This window comes from Chiloscyllium plagiosum, unplaced genomic scaffold (assembly GCF_037043375.1).
Source record: "Chiloscyllium plagiosum isolate Xiang-an unplaced genomic scaffold, Cpla_swu_hap1 HiC_scaffold_3, whole genome shotgun sequence".
Lineage (NCBI taxonomy): Eukaryota > Metazoa > Chordata > Chondrichthyes > Orectolobiformes > Hemiscylliidae > Chiloscyllium > Chiloscyllium plagiosum.
In genome coordinates, this window is record NW_028270141.1 from 136,109,642 (window position 1) to 136,130,899 (window position 21,258).

At 40.6% G+C, this 21,258-nt stretch overlaps 1 protein-coding gene across 3 annotated transcripts in view; it reads right to left on the reverse strand.

Moving 5' to 3' along the window:
- Positions 1–206: 206 nt before the first annotated feature.
- The window catches only part of ttl (tubulin tyrosine ligase), a 45,888-nt gene continuing 24,836 nt past the window's right edge, over positions 207–21,258 (reverse strand). For 2 of the 3 annotated variants that reach the window (XM_087983638.1, XM_043687197.2), the window contains 3 exons: positions 13,881–14,150; positions 5,241–5,384; positions 207–2,650 (listed from right to left, as the gene is read on the reverse strand). In XM_087983638.1, coding sequence (XP_087839764.1) covers positions 2,530–2,650; positions 5,241–5,384; positions 13,881–14,150 — 535 coding nt within the window. In that variant the 3' untranslated portion in view covers positions 207–2,529. Of the gene's footprint in view, positions 2,651–3,660; positions 3,786–5,240; positions 5,385–13,880; positions 14,151–21,258 lie in introns of all 3 variants that reach the window. The other variant, XR_015754568.1, reaches the window with a different exon arrangement.

Here is a 21,258-nt window from a genome sequence, read left to right on the forward strand (position 1 = left end):
TGTAAAGTAGCATATGTTCCTGGCTCATGGAACAGAAAAAGAACAGGTTGCCCACTAACCAGTATTGAATGGAAGATGCTATATAGAAGTTGAATTTTATTGTAAATTCTACAATGTTCAAGTGGATATTTTTTATAGTTCTTTAATCAATTTTTTAAAGTATAACTTTTGGGAACAAAAATGTAGTCTCATAACTCAGTAGAAACTGGTGTATAGTGAAAAGTTTATTTCAATTGCACTTTCTAAAATTTTCAATTTGAAATATCTTGTCGTTAGAGTATACATTCCATGTTGGCACATAGCCCAAGTACAAAGGGTCCCCAAGTTATGAACTTTCATGCTTATACTTACGAACACCGTCCAATACAGGGGTATTATTTTTAAAGCCTTGACATTTAACCAATTCCTATATTGACAAATGGCTGCAGTACATTGTCCTGCATAGTGTTCTGACTTGCATACAAATCAAATTGCAAACAGACTCTAGACCTATTCACAGCTCAGAGACTGTTAATATTAAGGCCATCATAACTGTATAGAGTCACCCAGGAGTGAAACATGATGTGTGAAGACATGTTGAATATTATAGAATTCGCAACAAAATTCAAGTGGAATTGTATTTAAGCTTGTATTGAAATTGTAATCTATAAAATTTATAAATTTTGGTGAAAATAAGTTCTGTTAGAAGTCTGAATGGATGCAAATCTTGCATTGTGATCATTCTCAGTTCCTTAGCTGTTTGATGACATTTATGCATTTTGTTGCAACAATATTCTTATAGGATTAGGATGACTTGGCTGTCAAATGTTACTTTCTAAGTATTATTAAGAATAATTAACAATTAGGGCGATAAAAAAATAAAGACGAGATAATCAGCAATTCTGTTTATTTTCATGATATTGTTTTGAAGTTAGATATGGAGAAACATGCACTAATAGCAACATGTCATCACAATAATCTGCCTGTGATGAGTGGTGAAGGATAACACTACAGTGCACTCTCCAGAAGCTAGCAAGTATTCTGGGAGAAAAACACCTTAAAAATGGAACAGCACTCGACAAATACCCTGGGAAAACAACCAGTTTGTCCCACATAGTTAACATATTAAATAGTAACATACCTCCTTCCTCAGTGCACTGAATCTTTCTCAGTTATGAAATAGAATGATAAATAGAAGAACAAAATATTTGATCAATTTTAAAAAATCATGCATTTGGCAGGTAACCATAAAATAATTGCAGCAAGATAACCATTCAGATGGTGAACTGGCAGGGAAATAAATTGAAAAACATATATAATAATCGGTATCTCAACTTACAGAACAAAAAAAATAGAAAAGCAAATTTCAGATAGGACGACAATTTCGGTGATGTACATATATAATGAGTCAAGACAAAATGCATTTAGTGCATGCTACCATTTTCCAATCTGTCATATTAATGCTCATAGCTCTATTCAGGCCGCATATGGGCTGCAAACAGAATGAACTAAACTTTTTAATAGTGCATAAAAACTAGTTCTGAGGAAGGGTCACTGGACCCGAAACATTAACTCTTGATTTCTCTCCATTGATGCTGCCAGACCTGCTGAGCTTTTCCAGCAACTTCTGTTTTTGTGTTTGTAATAGTGCATTTCATTCTGCACAGCTCCCAACACAATCCCAACTAAGAAAAAAAATGCAAAAGGAAATGATTCTTTACCCTTCATAAAATTAGCATTTTAAAAATACTATTGGTTTGCCCCACCCCAAAAACTCCTCTCAGAGGATTAAGTGTCTGCAAATATAATAAAAACAATAAGCAGAATCCTTTGCTTTCTTCACATCCATAACATCAGCTATATTTCAAAAAGAAGCTGAGTATATAATCAGAACGAAAGCAGTTCATGGCCGCTTTCTTTCCTGGTTTCTGAAGTACTTAGCGTTCACAACTGGTAAACATACTAGTTACATGGTATGAAATGTACAGTGAGTTGGTTTGTGCCAGGTCACAGTGATATCCATCTTTATGCACCATTATACAAGTGATATTAGCAGAATACAGCAGATTATGAAAGTTTGCTACACATTAAGGATGGTGCCAAAATTTTAATCAAGTCAAAGTACCGTTCAATACTTTAATAACCTTTTCAGGATGCAGATCAATACTTCTAATCGCATAACCATGATGCACAATCCCTGCTATCCATACGTAATAAACAGAGCATATTCTTGCAGCATTTCTGCAGAGTTTAAAGCAACATGTATCAGTTTACAGCAATTCCCATTGTCATGGTCTGATTGTAATTTTCCAAAAGGCATCTTAATGCTGTACATTAAGTAAGCTGTTGATTTATAGAAGTAACCAATCTTAATAGCTCCACAGTTTTCATAATTATCCTTCACCATGGATGCGATGGTCTTTTAATAGACTTCTAAGGACTATGGATTGAGTTTGTATGCATGATTCACAGTGTTCAGCTGATACTGATACATACAGCTAATCGGATTATGAAATGTAGTGAAGTGGAAGAACGAGCATGAAAATTCTATTAACTTCCCAATTTAACGAAGACAGATTGTTGGCTCGGTTTCTGCGGTGAGTCACTTAATGGGAAGACTGAGGAAATGGCTACATCTACTATGCCTTGACAAAGTTCAGCATAGAGTTTCCTGAAAATAGCAAAACATGGTTTAATAAAATATTTCATAACCTAATTACAGTTACCAAAACAAAATGTTACAGATATAGCAAATATGAAATAAACACAAAATACTGAAAATAATCAGGATGGACAGCATCTGTAGAGAGAGAGTCATTGACTCAAACATTAACTGTCTCCCCCAGATGCCGATTGATGCACTGAGCATGGCCAACATTTTATTGACCTACAGAAAACTTAATTATCTGCATAATGTTTGTTGTGCTTGAAGCAGTTTGTCAAATTAGTTGTTCATATTCCCCATCATTGTTTTATAAAATTGCAATGATTATATAAGCATGATGAAACAGAGGAATTAACTAATCATTAGTAGTATGGGTATAGTCTCACTACTAATTTGATGTCTACATCAGACTGCTTCAGATACTATGATAGAACAGTATAACTTGGGTTGGTGATTAGATTCAATGAAGTAATAGCTGTAGAATGGCCTGATGGGCAGTCTCACAAAACCTGGGCTTCACAATGCATGCAGTGAACCCTAAACCTGATATTTCATTTCTAAGAAAAGGTCCACTTAGCCTCTCAAGAAAAAAATCCTGATTTGGAATATCATGTGAAAACTAACACTACCATGGCACAAAGTGAGATGACATGGATAAGTATCACTTTCCTCCAAAAGCAAAAACTTTCCACCCAGGAAATCATGCTTTGTGCATTCATTTCAATAGATTATTTCCTGGTAGACACAATACACAAAGGGTTAAAGTTAGTTGCTGAGAGTTAGCATATTAAGCTCTATATTAACAGTGACTACACTTTAAAATTACTGATTGGCCATAAAGCACTTTAGCATCTCCTGAGGGCATGAAAGGTACTATGCAGTACAAATTCCTTTCTTTCTACATAGAATAAACTTAACTGTCTGGCTGTATTCAAACCTCAGGATGAGGCAGAGAGATGAGCAATTCAGTACAGTACATCTACAAACAATGCTATTTATCAGAGGGTGACATTCACCAATCAGCAGTCTGTCGAAGATCATGCGTGGTTTGATTTCTTTCATCATGCTTGAAATGGAACCCATCTAACTGATCATTCAGAACACATGGCACAGGTCAATCAATCAACACTATTCGCGCACTCTGTAATTGACAATGTGAAAAGCTGTCACTCTAGTTGAGTAAATTATAGATTTAAAATCTTTCAGCATATCTAAAGAAAGAAATATTCTATATGATACATTCCAAGGCTCATTTGCCCTAACTAAATACTTAGAAGCCATCAGGTGCTTAAAAAAAGGGGAAATTTTACATTGAGAGAAGTGACCCTTGGACAAAGGAAATCCAACTCAACTTATGTTTACAACACAGGTTAAGAACTGGAGGAAGTCCTGATGTGTGCACATCCAAAGAGTTACATAGAAAGTTTAAAGTACCGATTGCTGGTCTTACTCTGCCAAGATTGCTCCTGGATTCCAAGGACAGTAGAATAAGGCACCCAGGATCACACAAACCTGGGCTATTTGCCATATACTTACCCTGGCTCTTAATATATATTTTTTCACTGTAAAGCCTGCATGGGAACATAGCTTTCAAATCAAATTACTACTAGTGACTGTTTACAATGAGCTTGTGATCATCTTCTGAAAAGGGAGAATCAATTGTGAGATGAAGTAAGGTGGCAGTAGGTTTGTAAGGAGTGTAAACATCAGGATTGATCTTTTGGATCGAATATCCTATTTCTATTCTATAAATACTAATAACATCTCACATTTCTTCTTGAACTTCACGCAATAACCTTATTAAATTTTAAAAACAACAGGCTTTTAATTTCAACATGCATGGCACACTGGAGGAAAATGTGTCACAACAGCGCCGCCAGTGTGGAAAAAAGTTGGCAGAAACAAAATGTAGTGTTTTTAATTGGATGATTTAGGGCATATCATGAACCTTGTTTTCAAAAATACATTTGACAAAAGGATCACACAAAGTACAGCACAGAAACAGACCATAAAGCCCCATAGTTTATCCTCCTTGGAAGCTCTTCCTAACCCTCCTTATCCAATTCTTTTAGCATAATGGAATGGAGGAGAAAATGCTGTAGTAGTTAGTATCACTGGACTAGTAATACAGAGGTCCAGATTGATGCTCTAGGACATGAGGTCAAATCCTAACTTGACAACTGCTGAAATTTAAATAAATAAGATCTGGAATTGAAAGTCAATCTCAGTAAATGGTTACCATGTCAACTATAATGAATTGTTGTAAAACCCATTGAGCCTGCATGTGAATCCAGATGCACAGTAATGTGGTTGATTCTACTACTCTGAAACAGTCCAGCAATTTAAGGGTAATTAGGGATGGACAAAATACACTGACCTTGCCAATGACACCCATATCGCAGGGAAAAAATAAAGGAAAAACAAACCGTCCATTTATCAGAATTAAAACATTTATCTTGAAGTGCTTTAGAGTATTAAGGTTTCTTTAGAATAACCTAGAAAATGACTACTTAATTATTCAAAGCTCGATACTGAAATATCCATAAGCACAATAGAATTAAGCCATGTATCTAGCATCAACAAGCAGCAAACTTACTGAGCACAGGCAGGAGCTCCATTCACTTCAATTAGCCAAACCTTGAGATCTTCATCAACCATAAAATCAAACCCAAACAGTTGAAAGCTATGGTATGGAAGCAGCTTAGTGCCAATTGCAGGTTCTATACACATAAGGCAGCTTCTAAAGATAAAACAAAGACAAGAGTTGAAGGTTTCACAAGTTAAAAAAAATCATCAAAATCAAGCAAGAATGAAAACTAGAAAACAGATGAATTTTTAAAACTATCAAATAGCCCATTTGACTTGTTAATCACACATTTTACATCCTTTAGTTTTCCCACCCATAGAGAGTTAATTTGGCAAGTTCTTATCCAGTTCTAGGGTTGCTAACCTTGCAGGGTAGCACTGGACTCTTCAAAAAATTCAAGGGCAATGCTGAAAGCCACAGAGAAACACGCAGCATTAAAGTAAAATTGATATTTCTACTTCTTATGAACACTTCCATTTGACAATTATAAAAATATTGGAAATGGAGACAAGGTCTTGTGAGTAGCAAGGCTAATCTAACAAAGTAATAAATCCAATAAACTGGATAAGAAATTCCTCTTCCAGTTGGAGTGGAATGTCAGTGTGTTGAGGATCAACCAATTGTAGACACATGGGAGAGGGTAGTTCAAGCCAGAGGCATGTAGTGATATCTCCAGGAATGCACACAACTAAAATGGCCATAGCCAATCACACCGTACACCACCAGAAAAGAAACACAGGTGGGTGAAGTTACCAACCACATCAGTGGCAAATTGTTCAACAGAGTTTAAACTGTAATGCAGTTAATTCAATTTATCTGGATTTTCAAAATGCCTTTAATAATAATGTCCCATAATATACTGACCTGATTAACTAGTTTTTGTGGTGTCAGGGGACAAGCGGAAGAATAGATTTCTTGCTGCTTTCATTAGAGGAAGAGGAGAATGGGAGCAAAGCAAAATTATTAAAAATGGCAGACGGTGAGCTGTGCTGCTCCACAAGGATCAGTGCTGCACCCACTGGCTGTCCATAATTTCCATCAACAATTTGGACTTTGACATTGAAAATTTCTAATTTTGTGGATGACAGCAAATTGCATGGGATAGTCATTAACAAAGAACTATGACAAGTTAAAGGTGGATATCAATAAACTTGCAAAAATGGGCAAATCGTTGCAAAATTACATTCAAAACAGACGAATGAGGTAAATTCTGGTAGGCAGAATAGAGGTTTCACACTACTTGGAAGGTGCAACTGAAGAGTTGCAAAAATGACTGTAAAAATACATCACTTTCTCAATGTTGCAACACAGGTTATAAGCCATTTTTAAAAAAAACAAGCACGAAGATTTATTTCTAAAAGGAGAAAAGTAGAAGCTAAACCTGTATCAAACTCTGGATAGGCCACACTACATGTAATTCTGAACTTTGTAAAAAATCTGTTCATGGAATTTGAGCAATGCTGGTTTGGCCAGCCTTTACTGCCCATCCCAATTTCCCTACAGTGGACAGTGAACAGCATTCCTGAACCACTGCAGTCTTTAGGTTGTAGTGGCAAACAATGTTGTTAGGAAGAAAGTTCCAGAATTTAGGCCCAGCAACAGTGAAGAAATGGCAATACAGTTCCAAGTCAGGGTGCTGTAAGCCTTTAAAAAGGGAACTTGTAGGTGGTAGTATACTTTGCATCAGCTATTCCTGTCCTTCTAAGTGGTTGAAGTCAGGGTTTGTAAGGTACTGTTGAAGGAGCCTTGGTGAATTACTGTACTGCATTGAGTAGATAGTAGACCCTGCTGCCATTGCTCATTGTTGAGCGTCAAAGGGGCTGCTTTGCCCCGGATGGGTTCAAGATACTTGACAGTATTCTTAATCAAGCGTCATTGCAGAAAGACAAGAAAGTTGAGTTTAGGGTGATCAGATCACTCTCTAAATGGTGGAGCAGACTCGATGGGCCGAATTGCCCAATTGTGCTCTCAGGACTTATTGGAGCTTCACTCATCCAGCCAAGTGGAATGAATTTCATCAGACTACATTGCTAGTTCCAAAGAAAAGTCATATGAGATTCAAAATATTACAATGCTTTCTTTCTCTCCCAAGATGTGTTTGTCTGTCTGTGTGTGTGGTCAACAACAGTAATGCCATAGAATGTCAAATGGTGATGGTTAAATCATTTTTTACTAGAGAGGGTCATTCACTGGCACTTACATTGTGCAAAGCTCACTTGTCATTTCTCAGCCCAGCTATGGACTTTGCATTTAGACATGGACAGATTCAGTTTTTGAAGAGTCACTTATGGCACTGAAAATTGTGCAATCAGCAGCAAACCTCCTCATGAAGGCAGGAAAGTCATTAATGAAGCAGCTGAAGATGGTTTGGCACCTAAAACGCTACCCTGAGAAGGTCCTGCAATGTGGTCCTGTTCAAAAGGAAACAGGCATAAGAGAGGTGTAGACAGGATTTTGTTGAAATGTGTGGGTATTATACCATACAGAGAAAACTAAGATATTAAAGTAAATACTGGTTTCCACAGATTGGTGAATCAGTAACAAGAGGATATATTGAAGCATTTTAAGAACAAAAATCAAGAATGTTTCCCTCTGAGGGTTCTATTGATACGGAATATTTTATCAAAGTAGTATTGATACAGCAAACACAAAAGGATAACGGAAGGGCAATTGAGTACAATCTACATGATGTACTGCAGAAACTTATCAGTCTCCTTCAATTTCACCGACGCCTAGAGTTTCTGACACCTAGAAGGATAAGGGAAGTAGATGCACAAGAAAGGCACCCACCAAGTCACATCATCCTGACTTGGAGCTACATCGTCATTCCTTTACTACCACTGAGTAAAAGTCCTTAAACACTTTTTTTAAACAAGCTGTTGGTGTAAACTTTCCAGAAGTTTGACACCATCCAGGGCCAAGTAGCTCACTTAATTGGCATCCCATCCACCACCCTCAACATTCACTCCCTTCACCACCAATAGTGGCAGTGCCACATTTCATCTACAAGATGCAGTGCAGTAATTCACCAAGGATCCTTCGACAGCAGATTCCAAACCCACAACCTCCACCACCTAGAAGGGCAAGAGTAGCAGATGCCAACATATAAGTAAGAAAAAAGGAACATTTGACCCTTGAATCCTGCTACCACCATTCATTAGAACAAAGAACAAAGAAAATTTATAGCCCAGGAACAGGCCCTTCAAGCCTGAGCCGATCCAAATGTACTGTCTAAACCTGTCGGTCAATTCCTAAGCATTTGTAACCCTCTGCTCCCCACCTACTCATGCATCTGTCCAGACTCATCTTAAAATGAATCTACCATGCCTTCCTCTACCACCTCTGCTGGCAATGCGTTCCAAATGCCTACCACCCTCTGAAGTACTAGCCGCGTGTATCCCCCTTAAACTTTCCATCTCTCACCTTGAAAGCATGACCTCTGGTTATTGAATCCTTCACCCTGGGGAAAAAGCTTGTCTTTATCCACCCTGTCCAGACCCTTCACGATTTTGTAAACCTCAAATCAGGTCCCCCCTCAATCTCCTTTTTTCTAGTGAAAATAAATCTAACCTACTCAACCTCTCTTTGTAGCTAGCACCTTCCATACCAGGCAACATCCTCGTAAACCTTCTCTGCACTGTCTCCAAAGCGTCCACATCCTTTTGGTAATGTGGCGACCAGAACTGTACACAATATTCTAAATGCAGCCGAACCAATGTCTTGTACAGTTGTAACATGACTTGCCAGCTCGTACTCAATACCCCGTCCAATGAAGGCAAGCATACTATATGCCTTCTTGACCACTCTATCCACCTGTACAGCAACCTTCAGGGTACAATGCACTTCCAGATCTCTCTGCCCATCAACTTTTTGCAAGGCTCTTCCATTCATTGTATAATTTGCTCTAGAATTAGACTTGCCTAAATGCATCACCTCACATTTGTCTGGATTGAAAGCCATCTGCCACTTTTCCACCCAACTGTCCAGTCTATTTATATCCTCCTGTATTTGGACAGTCCCTTATGTTTTCTGCTATTCCACCAATCTTTGTGTCATCTGCAAACTTGCTGATCATACCAACAGTGTCTCTTCTAGATCATTTATGTATATTACAAACAACAGTGGCCCCAATACTGAGCCCTGTGGAACACCATTGGTCACCTTTCTCCATTTCGAGAAACTCCCTTCAACTACTACTACTTCTCCTGTTGTTCAACCAGTTCTTTATCCACCGAGCGAGAACACCTTGCACACCATGTGACTTCACGTTCTCCATTAGTCTACAATGGGGAACCTTATCAAACACCTTACTAAAGTCAATGTATATGATATCAACAGCCCTTCCTTCATCTAATAACTTGGTCACTTCCTCAAAGAACTCTATTAAGTTGGTAAGGCACGATCTCCCCTGCACAAAACCATGTTGCCTATCACTGATAGGATCTGTTTATATTTAGAAAAGAATGAGTTTATCTCCGAGTACCCTCTCCAGCAACTTCCCCACCATCACTGGTCTGTAGTTACCCGGAATATCCCTACTACCCTTCTTGTATAGGGGGACAAGATGAGCAACCCTCCAGTCCTCCGGCACCTCGCCTGTATTTAAGGATGCCACAAAGATATCTGTCAGCTATTTCCTCTCTCGCCTCCCTCAGTAATCTGGGATAGATCCCATCCGGTTCTGGGGATTTGTCCACCTTAATAACCTCTAGCCTACCCAACACATTTTCCCTACTTATGGCAACGTGATCCAGACTAATCAAACTTCTATCTCTAACCTCAAGATTCATCGTGTTCCTCTCCTCAGTGAGCACTGGGTGAGATTCTGAATGATTACTTTGCATAATTCTCTCAGGTTCGGCACACAGCTTTCCTTCATTATCTTTTAGTGGACCAATCCTTTCTCTAGTTACCCGCTTGCTTCTTATACATGAATAAAATGCTTTGGGATTTTCCTTAATTCAGGGTTGCTAAAGCTATTACATGACCTCTTTTAGCCCGCTTGATTCCTTGTTTAAGACTTGTCCTACTCTTCAGATATTCCTCCAGGCCTGTTCTGTTCTTAGCTGCCTAGACCTTATGTACGTTTCCCTTTTCCTCTTGACTTGTCGTAGAATTTCTCCTGTCATCCACGATTCACGAATCTTGCCCTTCCTATCCTTTGCCTTCAACGGAACATGCCTATCCTGCACTACTGTTAACCTATCTTTGAAAGCCTCCTACATCTCAAATGTGGACTTCCCTTCAAATAGCTGTGTCCAATCCACATTTCCCAGCTCCTGCCTAATTTTGATACAATTGGCTTTGACCCAGTTTAGCACTCTTCCCGGAGGACCACTCTCTTCTCTATCTACAAGTATTCTAAAACTTACAGAATTATGGTCACTGTTCCCAAAGAAATCCTCCACCGCAACTTCTACCACTTGTCCTGGCTCGTTCCCCAGTACCAGGTCCAATATGTCCCCTTCCCTCATCAGATTATTGACAAACTGCTCTAGAAAACTCTCCTGGACTCTTTGTACAAATTCTATCCCATCCAGACCTCTGACGCTAAGTGTATCCCAGTCAACATTGGGAAAATTAAAAATCTCCCATCACCACTACCCTATTGCCTCTACATCTATTCATAATCTGTTTACCTATTTGTTCTTCTACCTCACGCTCACTGTAGGGAAGCCTGTAATACAGCCCCAACAATGTAACTGCACCCTTCTTACTTCTCAGCTCTACCTCACTACCCAAGACTGCCATAGTGTCCTCCTTTAGCACAGCCGTGATATCATCCCTGACCAGCAATGCAACTCCACCCCCTCCCTTACTTCCCTCCCTGTCTTGTCTGAAGCGTTTATAACCTGGAACATTTAGTTGCCAATCAGCATGCCCTTCCTTCAACCAAGTCTCTGTGACGGCAGTAATGTCATACTCCCAGGCACCAATCCAAGCCCTAAATTCATCTGCCTTACACACTATACTCCTTGCATTAAAATAGATGCATTTCAGGCCACCAGTTCTTTTGCGCTTACCTGCTCTCTGCCTATTCTTCCCTTTATTAATGTTACCTTTATAATTCTTACAGTCTCCAGCTCACTGCCTACTTGTTTTTTCTTCTGGTTCCCAGTCCCCTGCCACATTAGTTTAAAATCTCCCCAACAGCAGTAGCAAAATCTCCCCCACGGACATTGGTTCAAGTCTGGTTCAGATGTAGACCGTCCCTTTTGTAATAATCCCACGGTCCCAATGTCCAACAAATCTGAACCCCTCCCTCCTACACCATCTCTGAAGCCACGTGTTCATCCTGCCTATTTTTTCATTCCTACACTGGTTAGCACGTGGCACTGGTAGTAATCCCGAAATCACTGCCTTTGAGGTCCTCCCCTTTAAGTTCTTTCCTAGCTCCCTGAATTCTTCTTTCAGGACCTCATCTCGCTTTCTACTAATATTGTTGGTGCCTATATGCACCAAGACAACTGGCTGTTCACCCTCCCCTTTTAGAATGCTCTGCAGCCGATCGGTGACATCCCTGACCTGAACACCTGGGAGGCAACATACCACCCGGGAGTCCTGTTTTTGGCCACAGCTCCGCCTATCTACTCCCCTCACAATAGAATCCCCTATGTCTATGGCCCTACGAGTCTTTTTCCCGCCCTTCTGAACAGCAGTGCCTGCCATGGTGCCATGATCTTGACAACTGCTGCCCTCCCCTGGTGAGCCATCTCCCCCAAAAGTATCCAAAACGGTACACCTGTTTTGGACGGAGATGACCGCAGGAAACACTTGCACTGCCTTCCTACTCTTTTTCTGTCTTTTGGTCACCCATTCACTGTTTCCCTCAGCAATCCTAACCTGTGGTGTGACCAACTCACTAAACGTGCTATCCACGACCTCCTCAGCATCGCGAATGCTCCAAAGTGAGTCCATCCGCAGCTCCAGAGCCATCATGCAGTCAAACAACAGGTGCATCTCTGGCAAAATAAAGATTGTGGTTGATCTGTTTAGAACCTCAACTCTGTATTCCTGCGTATCCCAGAGGATCTTTCATTGCCCTTGATGCATGGGAACACTATCACCTGCAAGTTCCCTCTAAGCCGTACATCACCTTGACTTGCAACAATATCACAACTCCTTCACTGTGTCTGGGTCAAAATCCTGGAGTTCCCTTTCTAATCATATTGTGGGTGCATCTACATCCTGTGGACTGCAGCAGTTCAAAAAGGCAACTCATCACCATCTCAAGGACATTTAGGGATCTGTAACAAATGCTGGTCTTGCCAGCAATGGCCACACACTGTAGAAGAATAAATAAAAAAGGTTTGGAATAGAGAATTCCAACTGAAGAACTAACACTGGGGGCATCAGTGCTGAAATTTCTATGCTCATAATATAAACTGCATAGTCCAAGGGAAGCAAAATCAACATACCTCATTCATGTAACTTTTATGGAAGGAATTCAGACAGTATGCATACTATTGATAAACTACTCTTGCCCAAGTAATCAGAAACTTTGACAGGCTAGGTAATCATTCTTCATCCCAACATTACAGTCGAGAAGGAAATATTCCTCCCTCAAAGGATTAACTATGCAAACCTGTATTAAGAATTACCTCATGTTCTAAGTTTATTAATCTGATAGTTACAGGAAACTGATAAAGATTTTATTTTTCCCATTACCTCCTGCTGCTCAAATACTTCCTATACTAAAGTCATTGAGCAAGCATCTTTAACTAGTGCCTATGCCAAATGACCATTTCTTCACAACTCAACCTTGACAATGAACATAATAACAATAAGAATGACTGACTGTTAGGAGCGTCAAAACTTGTTTGCATCTAACAAAAGCACAAACAGCTCATTAATGATGTAGGGGAGAAATATGCTGTTACTTCCATTTCTGAGTCCATATTATATCTGACATACTGCTGGGAATTGATGACATAGTAGAAGAATCTTACTTACAATTTCCAGCAAATTTGACAATTTCAAAGCAAAATAAACTTATTGCCAATCAATAAGTGTTAAATTGATAACTTCAGTGAGTTATTAGCTTCTAACACAAATAATTGATACATTTTTAGGGTTAGTATTGCAGAAAATGAATGGCCCACCAGGACTTTATTTAAACTGAAGATGCAAGCAGTTCTTAGGAGACAATTTAGCAGTGATCATGTAACAAGCCAGAGATCTTATAGTCTGTGTGATGCAGATACACACAGAGCAGTGCAATTACTCATCACATTCAAAAATGGAGATAGCTTTACTTGGAGTTGTCTAAAATGAATTAAATTCTATTTGAGATATTTACAAACTTCTCCAGTGCATCAGTGCCTGGTGTGATGGACGTGTAATTTGCAACCAGCTACTAAACAGAAAAAGCAATTTATCATAACCAGCCATCTCTGAATATTTTCTCAATGAACAAACTGAGCTCAGGAAGTTGTGCCAAAAACAATAGGGGGCAGGAAAACCTGCTTACAACCAATGACAAACAATAACTACAGTGCAACAATAAACAGCCCAGTGCCCCTGCCTCTAGTCTTCCTGCAGAGAATATACACTGGTTATTAATTTAAAATCAATAGAACACCAATTAAATAAAGATAAATGAGCCCAAATAAAAGTCAAAACAGAAATTCAAAACAGTTCAAAATGCACCTTATGATTTGCTTGATTTGTGGTAAAATAGTGTTTTCCAAGTTAACATTGTGAGTGTTCATTAAATACTGATTGAAATCTTCAAAGAACATTTCATTGCCTTCTTCATATTTCCCATAATTCTTGGAGTATTCTTTCTGAATACAATGATTTGTCAGATGACTGGTTTTGTCTTGAAAATCAGTGCTATTGTATGGATCAGAGGAAGTCCGCAATACACCTTCCTTGTAGAGGTAAATATTATACTGGTGATCAAGAAGTACCCAGCTTCTGGAAGTACAAAGAAAGAAACATATAGTAAGTTATTTTTATCAGAGCAGAGGCCTGTAATACAAAACAAGCTACCCACCATTCATATAGAACATAGAACAATACAGCACAGAACAGGCCCTTCGGCCCACGATGTTGTGCCGAACATTTGTCCTAGCTTAAGCACCCATCCATGTAACTATCCAATTGCCGCTTAAAGGTCGCCAATTATTCCGACGCTGCCACTCCCACAGGCAGCGCATTCCATGCCCCCACCACTCTCTGGGTAAAGAACCTACCCCTGATATCCCCCCTATACCTTCCACCCTTCACCTTAAATTTATGTCCCCTTGTACCTGGGGAAAAAGTCTCTGACTGTCTACTCTATCTATTCCTCTGATCATCTTAAACCTCTATCAAGTCACCCCTCATCCTTCGCCGTTCCAATGAGAAAAGGTCTAGCACTCTCAACCTATCCTCGTACGACCTATTCTCCATTCCAAGCAACATCCTGGTATATCTCCTCTGAACCCTCTCCAAAGCTTCCACATCTTTCCTAAAGTGAGGCGACCAGAACTGCACACAGTACACCAAATGTGGCCTAACCAAGGTCCTGTACAGCTGCAACATCACTTCACGACTCTTGAATTCAATCCCTCTGCTAATGAACGCTAATGCACCATAGACCTTCTTACAAGCTCTATCCACCCGAGTGGCAACTTTCAAAGATCTATGAACATAGACCCCAAGATCCCTCTGCTCCTCCACCTTACTAAGAACCCTACCATTAACCCTGTATTCCGCATTCTTATTAGTCCTTCCAAAATGAACTTCACACTTGACAGGGTTGAACTCCATCTGCCACTCCTCAGCCCAGCTCTGCATCATATCCAAGTCCCTTTGCAGCCGACAACAGCCCTCCTCACTATCCACAACTCCACCAATCTTCGTAAAATCTGCAAATTTACTGACCCACTCTTCGACTCCCTCTTCCAAGTCATTAATAAAAATTACAAACAGCAGAAGACCCAGAACTGGTCCCTGCGGAACTCCACTTGTAACTGGGCTCCAGGCTGAATATTTACCATCTACTACCACTCTCTGACTTCGACCGGTTAGCCAGTTTTCTATCCAACTGGCCAAATTTCCCTCTATCCTATGCCTCCTGACTTTCCGCATAAGCCTACCATGGGGAACCTTATCAAATGCCTTACTAAAATCCATGTACACTACATCCACTGCTCTATCCTCATCCACATGCTTGGTCACCTCCTCAAAGAATTCAATAAGACTTGTAAGGCAAGACCTACCCTTCACAAATCCGTGCTGGCTGTCCCTAATCAAGCAGTGTCTTTCCAGATACTCATAAATCCTATCCCTCAGTACCCTTTCCATTACTTTGCCTACCACCGAAGTAAGACTAACTGGCCTGTAATTCCCGGGGTTATCCCTATTCACTTTTTTGAACAGGGGCACAACATTTGCCACTCTCCAGTCCCCTGGTACCACCCCCGTTGACAGTGAAGACGAAAAGATCATTGCCAATGGTTCTGCAATTTCCTCTCTTGCTTCCCACATAATCTTAAGATATATCCCGTCAGGCCCAGGGGACTTGTCTATCCTCAAGTTGTTCAAAATGTCCAACACATCTTCCTTCCTAACAAGTATCTCTTCTAGCTTACCAATCCGTTTCACACACTCGTCTTCAACAATACGGTTCCCTCTTGTTTGTAAATACTGAAGAAAAGTACTCATTCAAGACCTCTCCTATCTCTTCTGACTGACAATGCCACTCTAATGCATATCAATCTATTGTTTTACCAGTCTTCAACCTCTTCAGAAAGAAGATTTTATACAGCAACTTCCATGACCTAATCACAAAAGTACGTTCCAGCCAATGGAATACTTTGAAGGGTTGTATTGTGCCAACCAATTTTGTACACAGAAAGAGGAATGAGAATAGGTATTAGGGTGACTAAGGAGTGGGCCAGCATGTCACAATAGGAACGGAAGCATGGGTTAAGGTGACTAAGGAGTGGGCCAGCATGTCACAATAGGAATGATTCCCACAGAATAAAATCAAATGACTACGGATGCTGGGGATTTGAAAACAAACAAAAACAGAAATTGCTGGAGAAACTCAGCAGGTTTGGCAGCATTTGTGGAGAGAAAAGACTTAGTAGTAGTTGCCTTTTCCCTAGGATGGGTGATTTCAAGAATGGGGGAACATTTTTGAGGAGAGAGTGTGTTCCCCCATATGATTATGTTTAGCACAGACTGGATGGACCAAACGGTCTGTTTTTGTGCTGTATTAACTCTGACTCTGAAACAGAGTTAATGTTTTGAGTCCAGTAACCCTTCTTCAGAACAGAGAAGGGGATAGTCTGTAAAGAGAGAGAGACTGGAGTGTCATGACGACAAGGGAACCTTATCATGGTGCTAGGAAGAATTGAGAGCAGAGGTGCCTGAAGTGGGCTGGTTATGTTGCAGGACCTTATCAACCAGGTAGGGGAGATCTTTGTTAACAGAAAAGGGAAGACATATTGGAAGCACTGATATGAAATGTTGCATCATTGCCACAAATGTGTTGAGACCACACCAGGAATAGTGTGCAGTTTTGGTATCCTTATTGGAGGAAAGATGTTCTTGCTCTAGAGGAACTGCAACATCTGCTTGCTTTACTTCAATGGCTGATGTGCAAGGACACCCAGATCTCATTGCACATTCCTATTAATTTTACCTGTGAAGGTCATTAAACCTTCTAGGAAAAGTAATGATAAAGTCACTATAGTCATAGGGTCACTCTCTCATTTGACAGAGAGACTCTGGTTTCCTCCCACAGTCCAAAGATGCGCAAGTCAGATGAATTGGCCGTGCTAAATTGCCCATAGTGTTAGATGCATTAGTCAGAGGGAAATGGATTTGGGTGGGTTACTCTTCGGAGGGTCGATGTGGATGTGGCCAAAGGGCCTGTTTCCATGCTGTAGGGAATCAAATCGAATCGAATTTAAAATCTAAACTTGTAGTTGTTTAACCACAGGATCACCATTAATTAGGTGAAGGAAGAAGTTAAGAAGTAGAATCGTTCATGGTAACCTCAGCTGGTGTGCAAACTGAATTAGCATGCTATTGGCATCACACTGCATTGCAAACTGTCTTATCAACTGAGCTAACTAATGCCCTGAACCTTCTAGTACACATTCTCTATATTAATTCCTTTGAACATTTCTCAGTCCTCTGATCTGATGTCAATACCTGCATGGCTGCATCATCCTTTTCTGTTCTGAAAATCAAAGGAAAGTATATAGTATTTGCTCCAAATCCTCCCCTTTCAATTTTTGTCTACTGTCACTTAAGATCACCTTCCACCTTTTCTCTTTCCACGTCAACAAAGCCATGGGAGCCCCATGATTAAGAACAGACTGCTAAATGGTGCAAGGATTTATCAACTCACTGTCTCATCCACTAGATGGCAGATAAGAACATAGAACATAGAAGAATACAGCGCAGTACAGGCCCTTGGGCCCTCGATGTTGCGCCGATCCAAGCCCACCTAAACTACACTAACCCACTATCCTCCATATACCTATCCAATGCCCTCTTAAATGCCCATAAAGAGGGAGAGTCCACCACTGTTACTGGCAGGGCATTCCATGAACTAACGACTCGAAAGGGGCCAATGCACGTGACACTGCTGTAATCTTATTTCCATTAATCAATCCACCCTAACATATGACATTATATCATGAATATGCAACAAACAAGAGTAGTTCCTCCAAAAAAAAAATACAAGTTACAAATATTAATCATCACCATTTATGTGAATTGCAATTTCAATCTATATTTTTCAACAGGAATGTGATGAAAAACTCCCCATTTGCCGAGATGAGTGCAGCCCCAATACCACAAGAAGCTTGACACCGTCCAGGACAAAGCATCCTGCTTGACTAATACTACATTCACAAGCATCCACTCCCTCCACCACCAACGCTCAGTAGCGGCAGTGGCATATACTATCTGTAAGATACATGGCAGAAATTCACCAAAGATCCTCAGAGAGCACCTTCCAAACCCACAACCACTTCCAACTAGAAGGACAAGGGCAGCAGATATATGGGAACATTGTCACCTTCAATGTTCCCCTCCAAGCCACTCACAAGCCTGTCTTGGAAGTATATAGCCATTCCTTCACAGTTGCTGGGTCAAAATCCTGGAATGCCCTCCCTAAGGGCATTGTGGATCAAGCCACAGCAGGTGGACTGCTGCTGTTTAAGAAGGCAGCTCAATACCACCTACCTTCTCAAGGGCAACTGGTGATGGGCAATAAATGGTGGCCAGCCAGCAATGCCCATATCCCACAAATGAATAAACTTTAAAAAACTAAAAGACACCAGTCTGACGATCAATACTGATCCTGCGAATTTTTATTTTTCAGTTTTTCAAATAACTTACATGGTGAATAAAGGGCTACTTTAAAATTGTATGTACATAGGGAGCACAAACTGGGGCAAAGCAGACTCTATCTCTCATTGAAGACAAGGTTCATGTTGGAAACTCAAACATGCATCTGTACTACCACTTAATAAAACAGAATGCTTGATGAGAATTTGGTACATAATTAAAAATGGCTTGTTCGAGTTGTGCATATGTTTTTAAATCCACTTTAAGTAGAGTAAATACACATTCAATGAAAGGAAAGATCACTATAATCCCACCTGGTCCATAGGGCTACTCTCTTAGTAGAAAGGGACAATTGCTTTTTCAAACTAAGAATTACCATGCTTCAGGTGAGGGAGGGGGGGGGAAAAAAAACAGTCCAACATGGTAACTTTATCCAGTGCAGGAATTGACCTCTGCGTTGCAAATCAGTGAATCCAGCCAGCTAAACTAACCATCTCCACTGCCACTTAACTTACTACAGGTCAAAGATCATTAGGTACATCAGATATCATGGTGAATGCAGTACAGTCATAGTGCAGTACAGTCATAGCATGGAGACAGGCCTTTTGGCCCAAACAGGTCCTTGCCGACCAAAATGTTCATCAACACTAATCCCATTTCCCAGCACTTGGATAGGAAAGGTTTAGAAGGATATGGGCCATGTATTTGTCCAAATGCATTTTAAACATTGTTAGTGTACCTGGCTCAACCACTTCTGCTGGAAGCTCATTCCATATGCATACCACCCTCTGTATAAAATAGTTGTCCTCAGGTTTCATTTTATTGTTTCCCTCTAGCCCTCGACTGCCCAACCCTGAGAAAAAGACTGACTGCATTCACCCTCTCATGATCTTATACACTCCTACAAGATAACCCCTCATCTCTTATGCTCTAAAGAAAAATGTTCTAGCTTGTCCAACCACAGACCATTGAGTCCTCAGACCATATAACTTGGACCATTAAGTCCTGGCAACATCCTTGTAAACTTCTTCTGCACTTTTTCCAGTTTAATGATATCCTTCATATAAAGGTGACTAAAACTGGACACAATACTCCAAGTGTAGACTTACCAACATCCTGTACAACTACAACATAACTTTCCAATTCCTATACTCAATGGCCTGACTGATGAAGGTCAGTGTGCCAGAAGCCCTCTTCACTGCCCTATCTACCGGTGACTTCACTTTTAGAGGACTGTACACCTGAACTCCAAGGTCCCTCTGTTCCACTACGCTCCTTAAGGCCCAAACATTTACCATGAAACTCCTACCTTACTTTAACTTTCTAAACTGTAAGACTGCACACTTATCTATATTAAAATCTGTTTGCCATTTCTTGGCCCGCTTCCCATCAAGGTCCTGCTAAAATTTCTGATAACCTTCCACAATACCGCCTATTTTAGTGCCATCTGCAAACTTACTAATTATGCCTTGTATATTCTCATCCAAATCATTGTTATAGATAACAAACAGCAATGGGCCCGGCCTTCCAATAGTCGTCGCCTCCTGTCCAAGAACATTCCCCTCACTATTACCCTCTGCTTCCGACCATCAAGCCAATTGTGTATCCAATTTGCTAGCTCTCACTGGATTCCACGTGATCTGACCTTCTAGAGCAGCCTACCATATCAAAGGCCTTACTCAAATCTACATAAACTATCACCCTGCCCTTGTCAACCTTCCAGTCACACAAAGTCAGACAGCCATGGAGATGTACAGCATGGAAACAGACCCTTCAGTCCAACCCGTCCATGCCGACCAGATATCCCAACCCAATCGAGTCCCACCTGCCAGCTCCCGGCCCATATCCCTCCAAACTCTTCCTATTCATATACCCAAATGCCTTTTAAATGATGCAATTGTATCAGCCTCCACCACTTCCTCTGGTAGCTCATTCCATACACGTACCACTCTCTGCATGAAAAAGTTGCCCCTTACGTCTCTTATATCTTTCCCCTCTCACCCTAAATCTATGCCCTCTAGTTCTGCACATACTCAACCCACGGAAAAGACTTTGTCTATTTATCCTATCCATGCCCCTCAATGTTGTAAACCTTTATAACGTCACCCCTCAGCCTCTGACACTCCAGGGAAAACAGCCACAGCGAGTTCAGCCTCTCCCTATAGCTCAAATCCTCCAACCCTGGCAACATCCTTATAAATCTTTTCTGAATCCTTTCAAATTTCACAACATCTTTCCAATAGGAAGGAGACCAGAATTGCACGCAATATTCCAACAGTGGCCTAACCAATGACCTGTACAGCTGCAACATGACCTCCCAACTCCTGTACTCAATACTCTGACCAATAAAGGAAAGCATACCATACGCCTTCTTCACTATCCTATCTACCTGCGACTCCACTTTCAAGGAGCTATGAACCTATACTCCAAGGTCTCTATGTTCAGCAACACTCCCTAGGACCTTACCACTAAATGTATAAGTCCTGCTAAGATTTGCTTTCCCAAAATGCAGCATCTCGCATTTATCTCGATTAAATGCCATCTGCCACTTCTCAGCCCATTGGCCTATCTGATCAAGATCCTGTTGTAATCTGAGGTAACCTTCTTCGCTGTCCACTACACCTCCAATTTTGGTGTCATCCGCAAACTTACTAACCGTACCTCTTATGCTCGCATCCAAATCATTTATGTAAATGACAAAAAGTAGAGGACACAGCACCAATCCTTG